The 17,874-nt window shown below is 34.1% G+C and overlaps 3 protein-coding genes and 1 non-coding gene across 4 annotated transcripts; 3 read left to right on the forward strand and 1 right to left on the reverse strand.

The window, feature by feature from the left end:
• The first annotated feature begins 517 nt into the window (after nt 1-517).
• LOC111831785 lies at nt 518-735 on the forward strand. Its single transcript, XR_002834921.1, has one exon. It is a non-coding gene; the product is annotated as a small nucleolar RNA U3 (small nucleolar RNA).
• Nucleotides 736-3,125: 2,390 nt separating this feature from the next.
• Nucleotides 3,126-4,360, forward strand: LOC17890634 (ethylene-responsive transcription factor ERF053). Its single transcript, XM_006298022.2, has one exon. The coding sequence runs from the start codon at nt 3,329-3,331 to the stop codon at nt 4,337-4,339; it is 1,011 nt and encodes a 336-aa protein (XP_006298084.1). The 5' UTR covers nt 3,126-3,328; the 3' UTR covers nt 4,340-4,360.
• A 520-nt stretch (nt 4,361-4,880) lies between these two features.
• Nucleotides 4,881-6,724, forward strand: LOC17892747 (protein THYLAKOID FORMATION 1, chloroplastic). The gene is made up of 5 exons (XM_006298891.2): nt 4,881-5,244; nt 5,448-5,718; nt 5,822-6,038; nt 6,268-6,383; nt 6,506-6,724. Exons 1-5 carry the CDS (start codon nt 5,058-5,060, stop codon nt 6,618-6,620), a joined length of 906 nt encoding a protein of 301 aa, XP_006298953.1. The 5' UTR covers nt 4,881-5,057; the 3' UTR covers nt 6,621-6,724.
• LOC17893203 (diacylglycerol kinase 5) lies at nt 6,615-10,500 on the reverse strand. Its single transcript, XM_006297391.2, has 12 exons — nt 10,050-10,500; nt 9,791-9,919; nt 9,620-9,705; nt 9,399-9,525; nt 9,243-9,291; nt 8,879-8,961; nt 8,693-8,760; nt 8,216-8,290; nt 7,914-8,001; nt 7,699-7,815; nt 7,304-7,609; nt 6,615-6,924 (listed from the first exon to the last, which is right to left on the reverse strand). Exons 1-12 carry the CDS (start codon nt 10,386-10,388, stop codon nt 6,847-6,849), a joined length of 1,545 nt encoding a protein of 514 aa, XP_006297453.1. The 5' UTR covers nt 10,389-10,500; the 3' UTR covers nt 6,615-6,846.
• Nucleotides 10,501-17,874: the final 7,374 nt, after the last annotated feature.

Raw genomic sequence — 17,874 nt, forward strand, 5'->3', positions numbered from 1 at the left:
ATATTCTGACATTACTACACCTTCTTAGCAATCAAATGAAAACTTTAGCAATTGATGAAAAATATTTAGTTGCAAGATGATCAGCATTTGAAGAGTGGTTAACAAGCAATAAGACTCATCTTAAAACTCTTTATTTTTCATCAAATCGCTTAAGATTTCATCAATCCAATTTTTATTCTTTTTAAGATGGAATGTGATGAACTTAAAATTCAAGAAAATTGATATAATATAATTGGTTAGAATATTAAAAAAATCAAGAAACTTAGCTACTTAGGCCAGAGTCAAACAAGATATAATTTTGTAATTTGTTCAAAAAGATTTTTTTAAAAACCACTAATAAGATGTCATAAAACAATGTTTAAAAGAAAGTTCAAAAGCTTCACCGAAGGGATACTCATGGAAGAGATTGCCAGATCCGAAATAAACAATTTCAGAAGCGTATAAAAAACCTTTTTGGCGTATTTGATCAGAGGCATGCATTTTCTTTAATGCAGTTTCTATAGAATTAATTGTGGATACGACCTTACTTGAACATGATACGTTCTATAGCCTCGTGCTTCATGTATCTTTGATTTTTGTGGAGAGAGGCTTTTAACCCTGGTTGATGAACCATGATCGTGCGATCAAAGCGTGAGCAACGGCCACGATCGTTCTCGGACGCATCCGATGTTGTAGAGGCTTGATACACGGTTTGAACCACCTTGTTGGGGTGGTCGCACGACGGTCTGACATGTCTCCATTTTGTCAAAAAAAATTGCGGATAAACATAATCTGAGTAAATTTTGTTTCTCGACTAACATTGCATCATCTTGTTTGCTTAAGGAGCTGTTTACTTAATGATTTGTAAATATTTTCTGATTAATTCAAAGATATATAAAAGATTCAAAAAAAAAAAAAAAGAAGATTATATAGGTAAAGAAATGTGACCATAGGAAACACAGTGAGCCTCTACTTATTCAAAACTGCTTAAATGAGACCTTTTCACATAATTGAAGGGTTCATCGTTTGTTTAACTCATTGCCTTTATCGGTGAGATGCCATATTGGGTATTTTTCTCACATCGTTTAAGATGCATTCACATTCCTTTACCGATTTCATCTCGTGGAGGTTAGGACATGAAGAAGCCTCTCATGAAGTCTAAAGATGGATGAATGAGTCTGTTCTCTTTCGTGAGAGGCATGTCCAGATCGATGAAAATTTTCAATATCCCTATATTAGTAAAAGAGAAGTACAAAAAGTGCTTTCGGGTCGGGTTAATTTCAAAAAATTATCCGAAATTTGTAACTGGATATTTTAAAGTTGGATAGATTAATGAGTTTGGATACATACACCGGATACTTTTCAAATCTAATTTTAGGATTGTATTATTTCCATAATTAATTATAGGATTTACTAATATTTCTCTAACTAATTTAATACAATCTATTTAAAAAATATTATTCTTCTTTCACTTTTATTTGATATTATTTTTAATTTATGATATTATACTATATAATATAAATATTTAATAAATATTTTTTTTTTTTGCATATGTTGCAATTTGAATTTTTCAAAACGGACATATAATACTCAACTACACTCAATAAAATATTTTGTACAATGGTTTAAAATCATTATAAGTATGACCAATATTAAAACCATTGTTATATGAACATTATTAAAATTTCAAATAGTTTCAAAATATTATAAATAAAATGTTCAAATATATAAAAGTTTTAGAATTTAAAGTATTGAAATATTTTTGAAGACATAAATGTAATTTGGAGACATAATTTTTATTGATAAAATATATTATATATCTAACTATGTAAATTTAAGATAATTCACGGGTAGTTTGTTAAAATCACAATTATAATGATAAAGCGAGTTACGAATTATGTTTTTTACGAAATAAATTATGTTACGGGTTGGACTTTCAAAAAATATATTGTAAATATGTAATTTTACGTATATTCGTACTTTTACTACAAAAATGGTCAAAATGAATAATTTATCGACAAATACTATTTCGTGCTGTTAAATTTTCACCGTGTTTTTAATTGTATCAAAACTCAGTATATGATTATTTACTTGTTTTTTCCTTTATTATTTTATTTGAACTTATTAATTATACAAATATATGATTTACCGTAATCGACGGCACTCTAACAAAATTAAAATGTAACATATTTTAATCCGTTAAAAGTTATATATATGTAATTATTTCCCCCGCGCTGTAGCGCGGGTCCGAACCTAGTATATTTGATAAATATGATTATAAATTAAAGAGTGTGGTCAATGTTACTATATCGTGGACAACGAGTTTACAATGTAGTCGGATCCAAAAAGAAAAAGGGAAGTAGAATAAGGGTTAAAGGAAGCTAAACATGTTCATCCTACACTACGATAAGATTGATGCTCACTTTACTGCTCTTAGGAGAGGTCGACAACAACATGTGCCTGACCATTACACCAAAACTTAAAACATATTTTTCCTTCTCAACTATTGCCAATAAATTGACTATAAATGTTAAAATACCTTAGTAAAATTAGCGTTTTGTGATTAAATAGCAAAAATTTAGTATTTATGTGACATACTTTGAAATTATTTACTTTTGAGGTTGAATGTTACAGTCTTACACTTCTTGTCGTACAGAAATTAAATAAATTGATCCAAACCAATTGCGGTGTGTATGGTGGTGATAATGATATTGACATGGTAGGGCAGAGGAGATATATATTTTCCAATCGAGTTGGTTGATACTTTAAGTTGAATGAGAATATATAAGCAATTTTCTTATTCGTGTGTTACAAATTTGGTCGGTGTTGTTTATGTCTTTTTGTAGGTGGAGTGATATATTTAACAAAAAGAAAAAAGAAAAGTCAAATTGCTAAACCCGCGAGAGATAATGATGAATAAGCCTACTTAAAAATACAGGTTACGTCGTAATCAATTGCTTCAATCTCATTATCATCTCATGTCATCCTTAGCCGCGGTTAGCCGACCATACTATCAAGAAAGTATACATGCACTGATGCACATATTTTGTAGGAATAATTAAGAAGACCAATAAAGAATGTTTCCACCGTCCAAAGAATAAACAGAAGAAGGCATGGTACGGACATGAGAGAGAGAGAGAGAGGGGTTGAGATATTTCGCTTAGTGATGTATGTCAACATCTTAGTTAAGAAGACTCAGTAGTGGCTCCGATATACAAAAAGGGGGCAAAAAATATATATTCCATAACCACACAACAAATCTCTCTGTTTCTCCCGTTCTTGCTCTGTTTTCTCAAAGACATAAGAGGTGGTCGCGTTACCATAAAAAGGATAGTGAAAATCATCGTCTATGGCTACTGCTAAGAACAAGGGAAAATCCATCAGGACCCTTGGTACCAATGAAGCCGAGAACATGGATGTGATAGAGTTGGAGGAGGAGCTCCAATTTATTAGTAGCGGCAAGAATAAAGATTCGAGTTCTGGCTCGGACATGTGGTTTGGTGATGCTTCCTCTACGTCTCAGAGAAGTCTCAGGAAGACCAGAACCTTTGACCGACACAATCCTTATCTCCTATCTTCTTATGCTACTCCTCATCCGCCGCCAACAACTACATCATGCTCTGTCTCTTCTTCTTCCAGGGTCACTTTTCCATTTTCCATCGCTCCAACGATTCAGAATCAACAACCGTTTTCATACCCGAATGACCTTTCAGGACATAGACAACAACAAATGATCTCGTTCGGTCCTCAACTACAGGTGCAGCCATATTTAGCACAACAACAGCAACAACTGCTGCAGTACTGGAGAGACATTCTGAAGCTGAGCCCGAGCGGAAGAATGATGATGATGAACATGTTAAGACAAGGAGGTGATCTGACGCGGCCGCCGATGCAACCCTTCAGCGCCACCAAGCTATATAGAGGGGTCAGACAACGCCACTGGGGGAAATGGGTCGCGGAGATCCGTATGCCGCGGAACAGGACACGTCTCTGGCTAGGCACATTCGACACAGCAGAGGAAGCCGCCATGGCCTACGACCGTGAGGCCTTCAAGTTGAGGGGAGAGACGGCCAGACTCAATTTCCCTGAGCTTTTTCTCAATAAACAAGAGGCAACTCCGGTGCATCAGAAACAATGCGAGACGGCGACTGCTAGTGAAGAGGCAAGCGAGAAAGGAGAGGGTGATTCGAGCTCAGCATTGGCAGTGGGAGGGGTGAGTGAGGAGACCGGGTGGGCCGAGGCGTGGCTCAATGCAATTCCTGAAGAATGGGGACCTGGAAGCCCTCTATGGGATGATTACCACTTCCCCACTTCTAATCACAAGGACGATCATAACTCTTCTTCGTCTGATACAGTTTAAATTTAAAAGCGTTTTTCACCTTCACTTGTTAGAATATATATATATATATATATATATATATATATATATATATATATATATATATATATATAGATGCTTTGGTTGTATTGCTGAAGAACCTGAGTTTTTGGGTGGAGACATTTTCTTTGTCATCTCCCTCATTCCCCACATTTTGATTCTAATAATGAATCCATGTATAAATCTATGGTTTTTTTTGTATTTCATCTTAATTCTTACCATAGAACAAGAGTGAGAAGATCAGTGTACCAATCCACTACTAATAAGTTGAAATTTTATGAATCTTGAGCATGAATTAACAACTTTGTTTAGAATTGATGAAACAGAGAGACTGAGAAAGAGCAAACCATTTTCAAAATCAATACGGTCGGAATATTTGACATCCTGAATTTAATTATGGGCTTTAGTAAAAATGCAAAGTAAATGGGCCTAGGCCTAACGTGGACACGCGACGACTACAAGGGACACGTGTCATACTACCGACAACTCGTGGAGTTGGATAAGCCACTCCAAAAAAAATCCCAAAACCTCAAAAGATTCAACCAGGAAGAGAGCAATCCATCATCCTTCCAATGGCTGCTATCACTTGAGATTTTGATTAAGCAAAAGCAACAAACTCTGCTCTCTCTCTGCTCTCTCTCTCTCAAGTCTCAACAACAACAAGCTCTGCTTCTCCTCCTTCTCTCTTTCAATTTCCCCAATGGCTGCAACTGCAATCTCTTCTCTTTCCTTCCCAGCGTTGGGACAATCATCGGACAAGATCTCCAATTTCGCGCTTTCTCGTCCTCTGGCCTCCGCAATTCGCATCTGCACCAAGTTTTCTCGCCACTCTTTGACTTACCGTTCCACTTCCAGATCTTCTATCCACTGCATGTCCAGTGTTACCGGTGAATTCTCTACCCTTTTGCTCCTTGAAACCCTTCACATTGCATTTGACATCCCATTCTCCTTTGTTTCGTATTAAAAAGGCTCCGACTTTATCGACATTTTTTAATCGCTTGTATAAAAAGGTTCCGACTTTATCGGCCACCACTTTTGCTCTTACTAGTCCTCAAATGATGAACTCTTGTGATTGTTTTTTTCCTGTCAGATGATGTGCCTCCTGTATCAGAGACTAAGTCCAATTTCCTAAAAGCTTACAAGCGACCCATCCCCAGTATCTACAACACGGTTTTGCAGGAGCTCATTGTACAGCAGCATTTGATGAGATATAAGAGGACTTATCGTTATGATCCTGTTTTTGCTCTTGGCTTTGTCACTGTATATGATCAGCTCATGGAAGGATATCCGAGCGATCAGGATCGAGATGCCATTTTCAAAGCTTACATAGAAGCCTTGAATGAGGATCCTAAGCAATACCGGTTAGCTTGCTGCTTCCATCTTTTCCTTGGCAAATATTTCCTTCTGCTTGTTGAATTTTTTGTCAAGCTTTTGTGCCCTTTTTTGTGTTTTTTCTTCAAACAGAATTGATGCGCAAAAGATGGAGGAATGGGCACGAAGTCAGACTTCTGCTTCACTAGTTGACTTTTTCTCTAGGGAAGGAGAAGTTGAATCAGTTCTTAAGGACATTGCAGGAAGAGCTGGGAGTAAGGAGGGATTCAGTTACAGTAGGTTCTTCGCAGTTGGGCTCTTTCGTTTGCTTGAGCTTGCAAGTGCTACTGATCCCACTGTGTTGGACAAGGTGATTCTATTCGTCTTCGGTTTGCTATCTTGTCGTATATAGAAACTTCGTGCATCAATTTTTTGATGAGCTGATTGTTAACCAATATTGGGGATCTAGGGTCGCTAGTTCTTTGCATCATCTGCATAGATATCCGTAATGTTCCCTGGCAATGTGCAAATGTGACCTCTCTGTCATCTCACATTTTTCCTAGAGGTAATATTAATCGTTGGCAGTGTCTCATGAACAGCTTTGTGCATCCCTAAATATCAACAAGAAAAGCGTGGACCGGGACCTGGATGTGTATCGTAACCTGCTGTCAAAGCTTGTCCAAGCCAAGGAATTGCTTAAGGAGTATGTCGAGAGGTACTGATGCTGAATCCTATCTATCTACACTACTAGGCACTGGTCTATTTTTGAATATACGGTGCGCTTACTGCACGATGAAACTTCTATATAGAGCCTGATTTTTACTTTTGGTCACTCAGGGAGAAGAAGAAGCAAGGGGAAAGAGCCGAATCCCAGAAGACAAACGAAACTATCTCCAAGTGTCTGGGGGATACTCTATATAATCCATCTTTCTTGGTTGAATGGAAATCGTAAAAAATCAGCTGTTCCTTTATTTTTTTGTTCTTAGCAACAACTATGCCCAATATATATATAAATTTCTAAGAACATTTCAGACGAGTATATATTGTTTGCCTTTCCTTTTGGTTACATGAATTTACATAATGTTATTTTATGGGTATTATACATTGATGAGGTTAGTGTGGTGCTGTAAGCCTGTTACTAGTATATGACAACTTTGTTTAAGATTTAGGTGCTGCCTTCAGAGGAAATGCGACCAACCATGAACATTTGAATTCCTCCTCCTTGAAGCCCTACCTTTTTCATTACTGTGTTCTCCCTATAAAAAAGGTCAGATTCTGTGTTAAGGAGTTGCAACAGAGGCTCCTCAGTTAGAATATCTAACAGTTTCGCCTTTGGCGGCTTTGCACTGTCCTGCTTACCGCTGCAGTACATGCGTGTTATACAGAAGGGATAAACTGTGTTGCTATAAATCCAGATACACTATCTCGGCCATTATATTAAGGGTGAACAACCAAATTAAAAAAAAAAAAAAAAAGAAAAAAGGATGGGTACCAATCTAATCTACCAGTTGGTGCCGAGCTGGCTCCTTTATGAAAGAAAAGAATGACAATTAAAAAAATCTGAGACCAGGGGAATAATGCATAGAATCAAGAGTAAAAAATGGTAACTGTCTAACTAAGTTGAGAGATATCAACCTCATTAGGAATCTTGAAGGTATCCGCAGCACCAAATTTTCTAAATTCTTCACCTTCAGCCACTGAGTCGTCTTCATAATCATCATACTCTTCCGCACCATCCTGATGGCGGGGTGTTGAAGGGTCAAATATACTTCTGGACCGGCAATCATGAGTTGCAAGCATGTTCACTTGGCCAAGATGTGAAATCTCTACCATCACAGTTTCATCATCCATTGGCAGTGGCTGTTTCCAGGGCTCCCCATCCATCCTCATGAATGTATGATCGGTTGCACCTTTGTGAAATTCGAAGCGAATGCGATTTGCCTAGTCACAGAAGTTATCATTTGAATGAACTCAGTCATCATATTTCTATGTGCGTGTGTCTTGTCACTTCTAACTTGTACAACTCTTACCTGGGCAAGTCGTGTCCCATGTCCATTTGGAGCGAGAAGAACAAGACCATGCCAAGCATTCCTAAACCCAACAACCTCAATGAGGCCATCATCTACAAATGGAGGAGTCAAGCCTCTCTGTTATGTCACAACAAAGAAACATGCATATTATTTTACCATAAATACAGAAACTTATGTGTAGCACTCAGGCAATAACTAGAGTTTTTAAGACATACATCGCTTTGTTTCCTGGGATTTGGTGTGCCCCAAGGATTTAATCCTCCAGAAAAGCTGGGTAGATTCAGACATACAATGGACCTGATGCTACAAGAGCATAAACAAATGCGGGATTGAAGTAGTTTATATTCGAGCATGAACAGTAAATTGCAAGAGAGTAGGGCATTGCTTTGTTACATTTGAAATGTAACCAAATATAGTTAAAGGTCCCACACAGAAAAATCCCGACTATCCAACATGTACATCCTGGACGGCATCTAGTGATCCCTCAGGACCATCGACACTGGATGAATAAAATTACCTATGTGGAATATGGAGGTCGTGCCACTGGCCATTTTTAGTTGCAATCTTAACCTTCGCAAGTTGAGCTATATTCCTGCAAGGGAACCCATTGAGTTTTCCTTAACGATGTGCAAGAGAGCAAAATCATATTATAAACAGACATTAGATTACAACCAAAAGACTGAAAATGTAAGAAATGCGGACCACTTAACCGAAAATATAAAACCAGCATAAAAATGTTTCTATATTGGTTAGCGCACACAACGAGACCCAAGCAAAAAATGAACATACGCTGAAAAGAATCATGGGCACCAAAATTCCAATTACTGACACTAAAACAGTATACTAAAGACAAAAGATAAGGCAGTGGTGTTGCAGAGCATTATAATCATTCGTGTCCAAGAATCCCCCACATTAAGTACAAATAAAAATGTGAATGACTGAAACTCAGAAACAGAAAAACAGCAAAACGAAAGTACGTCTACATAATACTCACCGAGAAGCAGGGTGAAACAGAGAGGCACAAAACCATCCTTGCGTGCAACCAAGCTTTACATACGTACTCTGGCATTGTAAGAAGCCAATGCACAATATTAATTCATTGTATAGTATAGATCCCAGTGAAGGGGTATTAAAAGAGAAGGTGTGCTCCAAAAGGTCAAATTCAAAAGAACAAAGGTACCTGATTAACCAGCTGATTCTTAAATTTTTCAGGGTGCAGCTTCCTCTCAGAATGAAACGCATAAGATATCTGAGCATCCATTCCTGCATAAGCACAATAGAACTTTCAAGGAGATTTGTCTTTGAAAATTGATGATGAAAAGGATCGTTGACGGTACAAACAAAAGGATAGCACTACCACATGGGTATCAAATTGGTTTTGTTGACTAAATAATAAGATAGATACTAAGTTATAATCTCACACTGTAAGATCAAAAACTCCGTTGGGGAAACATAACAAGAGGGATGTTTTGCCTATGGCTTGTGGGAAACCCAAAGTTAGATGGAAGCAGAGGAGCAAGCAATGGGGGGAAAAGATATCTCACCGAGGCTAAAGTAATTCCAGAATCCTCCTCGAAATGTGTTGCAGCCTTCCTGAGAAAACGAAGGGCGTCTTTCATAAAAGACAGGCAAAAAAAAAGAAAGAAAGAAAGAAAAGAAAAAACAAGGACACAGCTATATAGAGATGGCAGGAAGGTGACCTTATTAAGTTCATCTGTAGGAGAAACACGGTGAAATGCATGTAGAGAATGTGGTAACTCAAGAGGTGCAACAGGATCACAAGAACCACCTTCTTTAGGAGTTTTCATCCTCATAAGTATGTGCCAACTTGAAGCAAAAAAATGTGTATCCGGCAGTTATAGTAATTCACCAAAAAGTAAAGACTAGGACAGAGAGAGATTGATAGATGTTGTTAAATTACTTGTCAATCTTCATCTCTTTTGCCTTCAACACTTGATCCAAAAAGGACTCCACTGCAGTCCTATCTGTTCCTGGGTTTTTCTTTCCCTGTAGGAAAGCAAAAGCGCAGAGAATGAAAAAACCAAAGATAGCCAGCCAAAGTGATGGAGGTGAGGGAGTGTGTGTAACCCACCCATCCAAAAGCAAAGGGAAGGTTATTCCCTGTGCCCAAAGGTACTGTGGCAATTGGAGGAGGATGCGATAGTTTAAGGTCACATACAACCCCAAGGAGCCAGCCAGCAGTGCCATCACCTCCTGCAACCTTAATATATATATATATATATATATAATAAAGATGTGACCGTTTAACTATACATTTGGTTTTATAAAAAAGTAAGAAATGGGGAAAGATTAAAAAAAAAGAAGAAGAGCAAAACTATATAATTAATTACAATGATTCTCAATTTCTCCCGAATCTGACGAGCCAAGTCATCTTCTTTGAGCCTCTCCAGGTTAAGATAGATTCTGCGGAGGACATTGTCGGGAGTCTCTTGGCCAAGATCAAAGACCTGATTGTGATTGAGAAGCGATCGGTAGGTGAGAATGAGTTCGCCACCCAACTGACCACCGCTTTTGGAGTTGATGAAGACAAGGACGGGGCTCGCAGGTGGTTGAAAGGTGCGGAGAGCCTCCTCCTCCTCCTCCTCCTCCTCCTCTGCTTCGTGCGACAGGACGTACGTAGGGATGTAGAAGTCTTTGAGAAAATCTGATAAAGTATTGTATCTATCCATTTGGATTCGCGTGGAAGAAAGAAGATCGCTGATGATTTGATCGAGTTCAAGAGAAAGGAATCGGGATCTGAGAAAGTGAACTTCTAAACTATTATAATAATAAATTTACAACTTGTCCTTCATTTATAAAAGAAAAAGAATATACTTTGTCCTTTATGAAAATAAAAGACAAATACAAGGAAAGCTCCGCACGTGCGATATGCTTAGCAGCCACGGCGCCCGCGGAGCAGTTGGCCCCCTTTATCTGACGGCCGACTCAGTCAATGAGTCATGATCCATATACACACACACCAGATTAGGTCGGAGAAAATATTCGAGTTTTAATAATATATGTTAACTAATGATGGACCTACACGTACGTGCGGAGTTATTTTTGTTGGTTTATAATTGAGTTTGGTCTTATTATTTCATATAATTAGATAACTATTGTGTGTGTAATTAAGTGAAGAGGTGTGTATTAATGGGTACACATGAAAGGGTATATACGTTATATTGTTGCGTTGGTTCGTGACTTGTTGTGAACGGTTGCGACAGTGTACGTAAGACATGTATATATAAGTGTATGTGTTGTTGTAATAAGATAACAAGTTTCACTATAATAAAAGTTCAGTTTCTGCTCTTGTCTTCTACAAGAGAAGAGACAAAAGTCTCTTACTCTGTTTTTTCTTCTTCTCTCTCAAATATTCCAACAATTTTTACAAAATTACGATTTTTTAATTAGATGTTATTTTGGTAAAAATTTGTTATATGAGTTTATTTGATAAACTATATATAGACATACAATTGTAAAATATAGATATTATATTACATAATACAATTTTAAAATTATTTAAATGAAAATGATAAATGATATTATGTGTTTATTTTTTAAACTAATTAAAACATTTCTAACTGTTTGCTTAGAAATGTTAAATCGAATTTGAGTTTGGCTTTAGTTTGAATTGTTTTATGTGTAGTTTAGAATGGAAAACCCGTCATGTCCCTTTCCGTCTCGTCCAAACCCGTCCCGTCCCACCCCGCCCTGTCCCGTCTTCTATCTGTCATAAAATTTCTGTCCCATAATCGTTTAAATCGTTTCTGTTAGACGGGATACCCGTATTCCTCGTTTAAATGTTTATTTTTATCAAACTAATAAAAATATAATTATCAATCTAAGTCACATGCTCCCACCATTTTCATTCACAAGGCACTATCTGTAATTGTTCGATTTTTAATTTTATTGATCTTTCAGTTTCATCTTTATTTCTCATTACTTTCTTCGATTCAAAGATTCATGTCTTAGCCTTTTTGTTTTCTAAAGATTTAGGTATTTCTATTTTTTTTTCTAATACATAGATTTATTGTAGTTTTGTTATCCGAAGTATACATTATCTTCTTGTACCCGTCATTTCATGTCTAAATATTTGAAATAAATAGGAAAGTGGAAATTAAATTTAGCAATTTAAAATACATGTCCCCGTATCGTACTCGTAGTTTTATATTTGAAAGTTGAAAGTGAATTTAACTTTATGACTGTGTCTCATAACAATTATATCTAATCATGTTTTTTTTTATGAGAAATAATTCAGATAATATTTGTTTTCGAATTATATGTTCCCGTCTCGTATCCATTCCTATAAGTTTATATTTTTTTTAAAATAAATAACACCATTTACATGTAACTAAATATAATTTTAATATATGTAAAATTTCATATAATCGTCCAAAAGTAGAGATTTATACGTCCCAAAGTTGAATTTTGTTCAATATTTTGAGATTTTTTTTTAAAAAACTATATATATATTTTGAGATTTTGAGAATTAAATATAACTACCAGTTTTTTTTTTCAACCGGTTATCCAAAAATTATATATTATATTTGTCAAGGATAGTTTAAAATTGTACGTATATGTGAGATAAGATTTGTAGATATTTATTTATTATATGATTTATCTCTTACCAATTTGACATTTTATTTGTTTTCCATTAGATTAAATCATAAATATATAATCCATTTATTATTTAAAAATTGGTAATACGTCGTTAAAATCATTTAAATGTGATATATCCACTTGTTATTTAGTTTTAATCTGAATAGAATTTCTAAATGTTTATAATCTCAAAATGTAGTTTATGATTTGATAAAACAATTATTTAATATTTGATAATAGTAATGATATGTAAATTGTCAATGGATGAAGATTTATTTTGTTAAGATTGTGTGAAATTAATAAAAAAAAGAAGTTTAGAATAATCATTAACTAACTGCTTGACCAAATAAAAAATCATTAACTAATTGAATTAATGATAAATTTTGTAGATATTTTTTGTGCTATAATTGCTAGATTGCTTTTTGAATATGAATATTTTTTATGTGAAAATAAGAAATTTATGTGATCTAAAATGTTTATTTGCATGATTTTAGCAAACAAATATTTAATTATTGATTTATTTAAATTTTATTTATATTTTAAAATTATATATTTTTTTTAAAATTTTGATGATATGATCAGTTATGTATATATACTATGTAGAATTTGATTAGTTTATTATTTCATAAGCTATAATCTTTGTTTTTTAGATATATGATGATTTTTTTATTAGATTTTATTCTATATAAATTATTAGTTTCGAAATTATATTAAAATATTAAATTAATATTAGATATGTTTATGTATATTCAAAGGGAGAATTTCAAAAATACCCATTTTCATATACCTCTTTTTAAAAATACCCTTTTTTCAAACTTTATCCAAAAACCCACTAAAAATGTTGAAATTTATTCAAATATGTGTGTAACCTTATAAATATATACACAAATTACTTTTATATGTGTATAAAACTTTATATACCTTTCATAAATAGCATAAAAATAAATTATAAAAACCTTATAAAAACCGTATAAACCCTTTTAAAAACCTTTTAAAAACCTTATAAAACTTATAAAAACGATTTAAAACTATTTAAAACATTTTAAAATATTTGTATCGAATCTCCCAATAGTAGTTATTATATAGAAGTACCTTATAAACTATATAAAACTTTATAATTTTTTATATTTTAAAAGGGGTATTTTTGAAAATGGATTGAAAAATGGAGTATTTTTAGAAAGGGGTACACCAAAAGGGGTATTTCTCAAAAATTCTCATATTTTGAAAATAGATATGTTTACATATATTTAATTTTGAATTTAACTGTCCACTTTTTATGGTAAAAGATTATTATGATTTCCATAAATATAGATAGTTGTTTTTTTTTTTTTTTTTGCTGTTATTAATTCTGTTTGGCAATTGGAATATATTTCATGAAATTTTTTTTTAAAATTGGGGGTGTTTGGCTTCAAGTTGTCCTTCCCAATTAATAGTATATATTTTTAAATGATATTCTATATATTTCATTTGTCCATCTTTATTAACATTTCTAAACTATATTTTAGATACAAATATTTATCTTAAGTATTTTCGTAGAATGCTATTACTAACTCATGTATCCAAAAACATTTACACTAGTTTTTATCTACTATCCATATAACTGACCATATTTAATATATTTTAGCATTAAATATATAAACCTAGATATATCCATATAATTTTCTACAATTTATAATATAGTTATTTAAAAGATTTTGAAAAGATTTTAAATTATTATTTCCTATCATCTTTGTTTAATTTTATTTTTTTTTATAATTTTTTTGATTCATCATAAAAGTCAAACATCTTTCCTACATATTTTTGTAATTTGATTTTTTTAAGAGTGGGCATATATTAGCCAGTTAATGGAAGTAATGTATGTTCAACATCCCATATTGGTTAAAATATTTAGACAATAATTCAACGTCCTATTAGTAAGATCATAATGAATCTAAATCTCATAACCTTAGATAGTATTTTCATGTTTTGAAAATAAATTAAAATTTGGATAAATTTTAAAAAAAGTTTTGGTTGAAAGTTTAAGAAAGTTTACTTCTTTCATAAAGTAGGAGAAATTTCATTCTAGTGAACTCTTTCAATTTTTTTTTACTTCTTGCTTCCCACTTTCATATAAGACATACTATCGTTCGACGATCAGAATGTTTTTTGTTTTATATAACATCTCTTGTTTTTTTCCAAATTTGTGCGCTCATGTTTTGTTTGATGATAGCATTCTTGAAAAATGGTAAATTAGCGATGAATTTACTAATCCCAATTAGTTCTTTGCTGATATTTTAGTTTTTAGTGTCTTGCTAATGTAACAATGTTTGATTCTCCTAAATCTTAGTTTTTAGATTTTTGTTATTATTTGTTGCTCCATATTTTGTTTATTATTGTAATCAAATCGTGGAATAAAATATTTTTTGCATCTTTTTTTTGTGTGTATTGTGATGTTTTAGAGCACCCATTATTACTATGTTTTTTCTCCAAACCTCTCAAAAATCATTAAATTTCAAAAGTTTATTTTCGTAAGCGTTTTTAATTACAAATTTTGGTGAAATATATATTGTGGCGGATTATATATATATATATACATATTTATTTTAAACACTTTTCCTAGCTTTAATCTCTCAAAATGAGTAATGATTTGTGTTTGAATTCTAGTTTATTTGTTTAAATTTTTATAACTATTCAGTAATTATTTAATATTTTATTATTATTTCTCGTAATGATTATATTAAATTTTATTATATTTTCATAAATATTTGTTTCATATTGATTTGTCAACACCTGTTTCAATGAAAATGCTGATGTTTCAATATAATTCTACGCCGGGGAATATTTTATAATTCTATTAATTTATTTCTATTTTATTATGTATTTATTTAATTTTTTTTTATTTTGTTTATAAACCATTATCGATAACTTTTTTTGAAAGACTTATTATATCTTAAAACAACATAAACGTTTATAAGAAAGTTTCTTGGGTAAATAATTGATTGTTCAAACATAATCTTGTCATTTTAAAGGGTTGTTCTCACATAATTGATCGTTTATAAGAAAGTTTAAAGGGTTTACAAAGGTTTCCAAAGGCAATGTAGATGCAAGGTTTTTGTCTGATGTGGCTATCTAATACAGGACGTGATTCAGGATGTTGATATTTTATGTGTGTGCTAGGGTTCTAGAAGACTTAAGAAGACAAGATTAGAGCATGATTGGAGGATGAATGAAAAGGAAAATTAACTATTCTAAGCTTGGGCGAATTGGAGTTTGACAAGGAAAAGGAAAAGAGCAAAAAGGAAAAAGGTTTTTTTTCTCATGGGATTTGGAAAAGTTCTCTTATGTGATTTGGGAATCATGTTTGCTATATATAGAGGTGTTAGGCATGTCCTAGAGAAGGAAGAGAGCTGAAGCATAAAGAATAATCTTTGAGAGCTTTGTGGTTTTGTGTGCGGCTTAGTTTCGCGGTTTGGTGCTTGTGTGATCAAGTTTTTTTGTTCGTCAGTGTGACGTGTGTGTGAAGTCTGCTCCAGAGACTTGGAGTATTGAAGTCTAGGCTCAGGGGGAGTTTAGCCCAAGGTTAGGTTATCTTGGTTAAATCTAGACTCAGGGGGAGTTTAGTTAAGGATAGAGATTTATCCTTAAGGTTTCATGTTATAGTTCAGAGCGGTAGTTCAAGAGGTGTGTGCTTGATTTACGCGTTTCCAAATTTGTTGTATTTGCTTTCTTGTTCGAGTGAAATCGAAATCTGGACTTGGTCCCGAGGAGTAGGAAAAACCAAACCTCGTTAACAAACTTTGTATCTCATTTATTTTCTGCACTATATTATTGCCTCATCCGCATTGACAATTGGTATTAGAGCGGGTTCTCGATAGAGATTCAGTCTTATTTTGAGTAGATCAAAAGTGAGGATAGTAGTTCAGGACGTAAGCCAGAGCTGAGATTTGTGTGATGGAATCATATAAAGAAGGAACGTCTATGACAAGACCCCCTTTGCTTGATTCAGCAAATTATGGATATTGGAAGGTTCGTATGCAAGCGTTTATTAGTAACCTCGATGAAGACTGCTGGAATTCGATTGAACTAGGTTGGGAGTCTTCTACAATCACATATGATAAAGGTGTTGAAATTCTTAAGCCAAGAGATAAGTGGACTGCTTCAGAAAAGAGGTTATCATGTTGCAATTCTAAGGCCAAGACTGCGATTTACAATGCTATTGATTCAAGCTACTTCAAGTTAATTTCTCAATGTGCATCAGCTCAGAAAGCATGGAAGTCATTGGAGAATATGTTTGAGGGCACTACTAGTGTTAAGAGAACAAAGCTAGATATGTTAGCATCACAGTTTGAGAATTTAAGGATGGAAGTGAAGGAATTAGTATTGATCAAGATCTTATTGAGTATATCAAGATAGAATAGACCATTATAAAGTACCTTATAATGGTCTATTCTATCATGTTGGTCTATAAAGTACCTTATAAAGTACCTTATAAAGTATCTTATAAAGTACCTTATAAAGTATTTTATAAAGTACCTTATAAAGTACCTTATATTGGTCTATTCTATACATACGGGGGATGTTCAAATAGATTAGCATTATTTATATTGTTAGCTTCCCTTGTAAGCTTATCTCTTATCCCACTTATTTATATGTGTGGTTGTAAACCTAATGAAGTAAGAAGTGGAATTCTCTCTCTTTTCTATTCTTGGTTACTATTCATCTTCTCTCCCAATATCTTTCTCATTCTTGTTACTCAAATCTAGCATCTCTCTCTTGTTATTCCGCTTAATCTTACATGGTATCAGAGCATGTTTTCCGATTCTATGCTCCTTAAACATCTCTATTCTACCTAATCTTTCTATACTCTTCTCATTCTCTTCAATCTTTTCTCTAGATCTAGATCTAGATCTACGTTTTCTTCCACATCTAGATCTACTTTCTCTTATAAGATCTTCAAGTTCTCACCATGGAGAACCCAAAACCGATTATCAATTCGGTCGTTCTTAAGGGTGTAAACTATCTTTTGTGGAAAAGAACCACAAGAACTGCTCTTTGTGGCCGAGGGCTTTGGAGTCACGTTGAGGTCAACCATGCCACTCAAGAAGTTACAAAGAAAGATGAAAAGGAGACCGAGGGAGAAGAAGACAAGGCAGCCAAGCTTGAGAAGGAAGCCAAATGGTTCCAAGAAGATCAAACCGTGCTAGCCATCCTTCAAAACTCCCTTGAACCCTCCATACTTGAAGCGTACTCTTATTGTGAAACCGCAAAGGAACTTTGGGACACGCTTAAGAATGTCTATGGGAATGTGTCCAACTTGACCCGTGTGTTTGAGGTCAAGAAGGCTATCAACAACCTAAGTCAAGAAGACTTGGAATTTACAAAGCACTTTGGAAAGTATCGGTCTTTGTGGGCTGAACTCAAGATGCTCCGTCCAAGTACCGTGGATCCGTCCATCCTCAATGAGAGAAAGGAACAAGACAAGGTCTTTGGTCTCCTTCTTACCCTTAATCCAGCTTACAACTACCTCATCAAACACTTACTTAGAGCCGATAAGCTTCCCTCTCTTGATGATGTGTGTGCTCAAGTGCAAAAGGAGCA

Source organism: Capsella rubella, unplaced genomic scaffold (assembly GCF_000375325.1).
Source record: "Capsella rubella cultivar Monte Gargano unplaced genomic scaffold, Caprub1_0 scaffold_3, whole genome shotgun sequence".
NCBI lineage: Eukaryota > Viridiplantae > Streptophyta > Magnoliopsida > Brassicales > Brassicaceae > Capsella > Capsella rubella.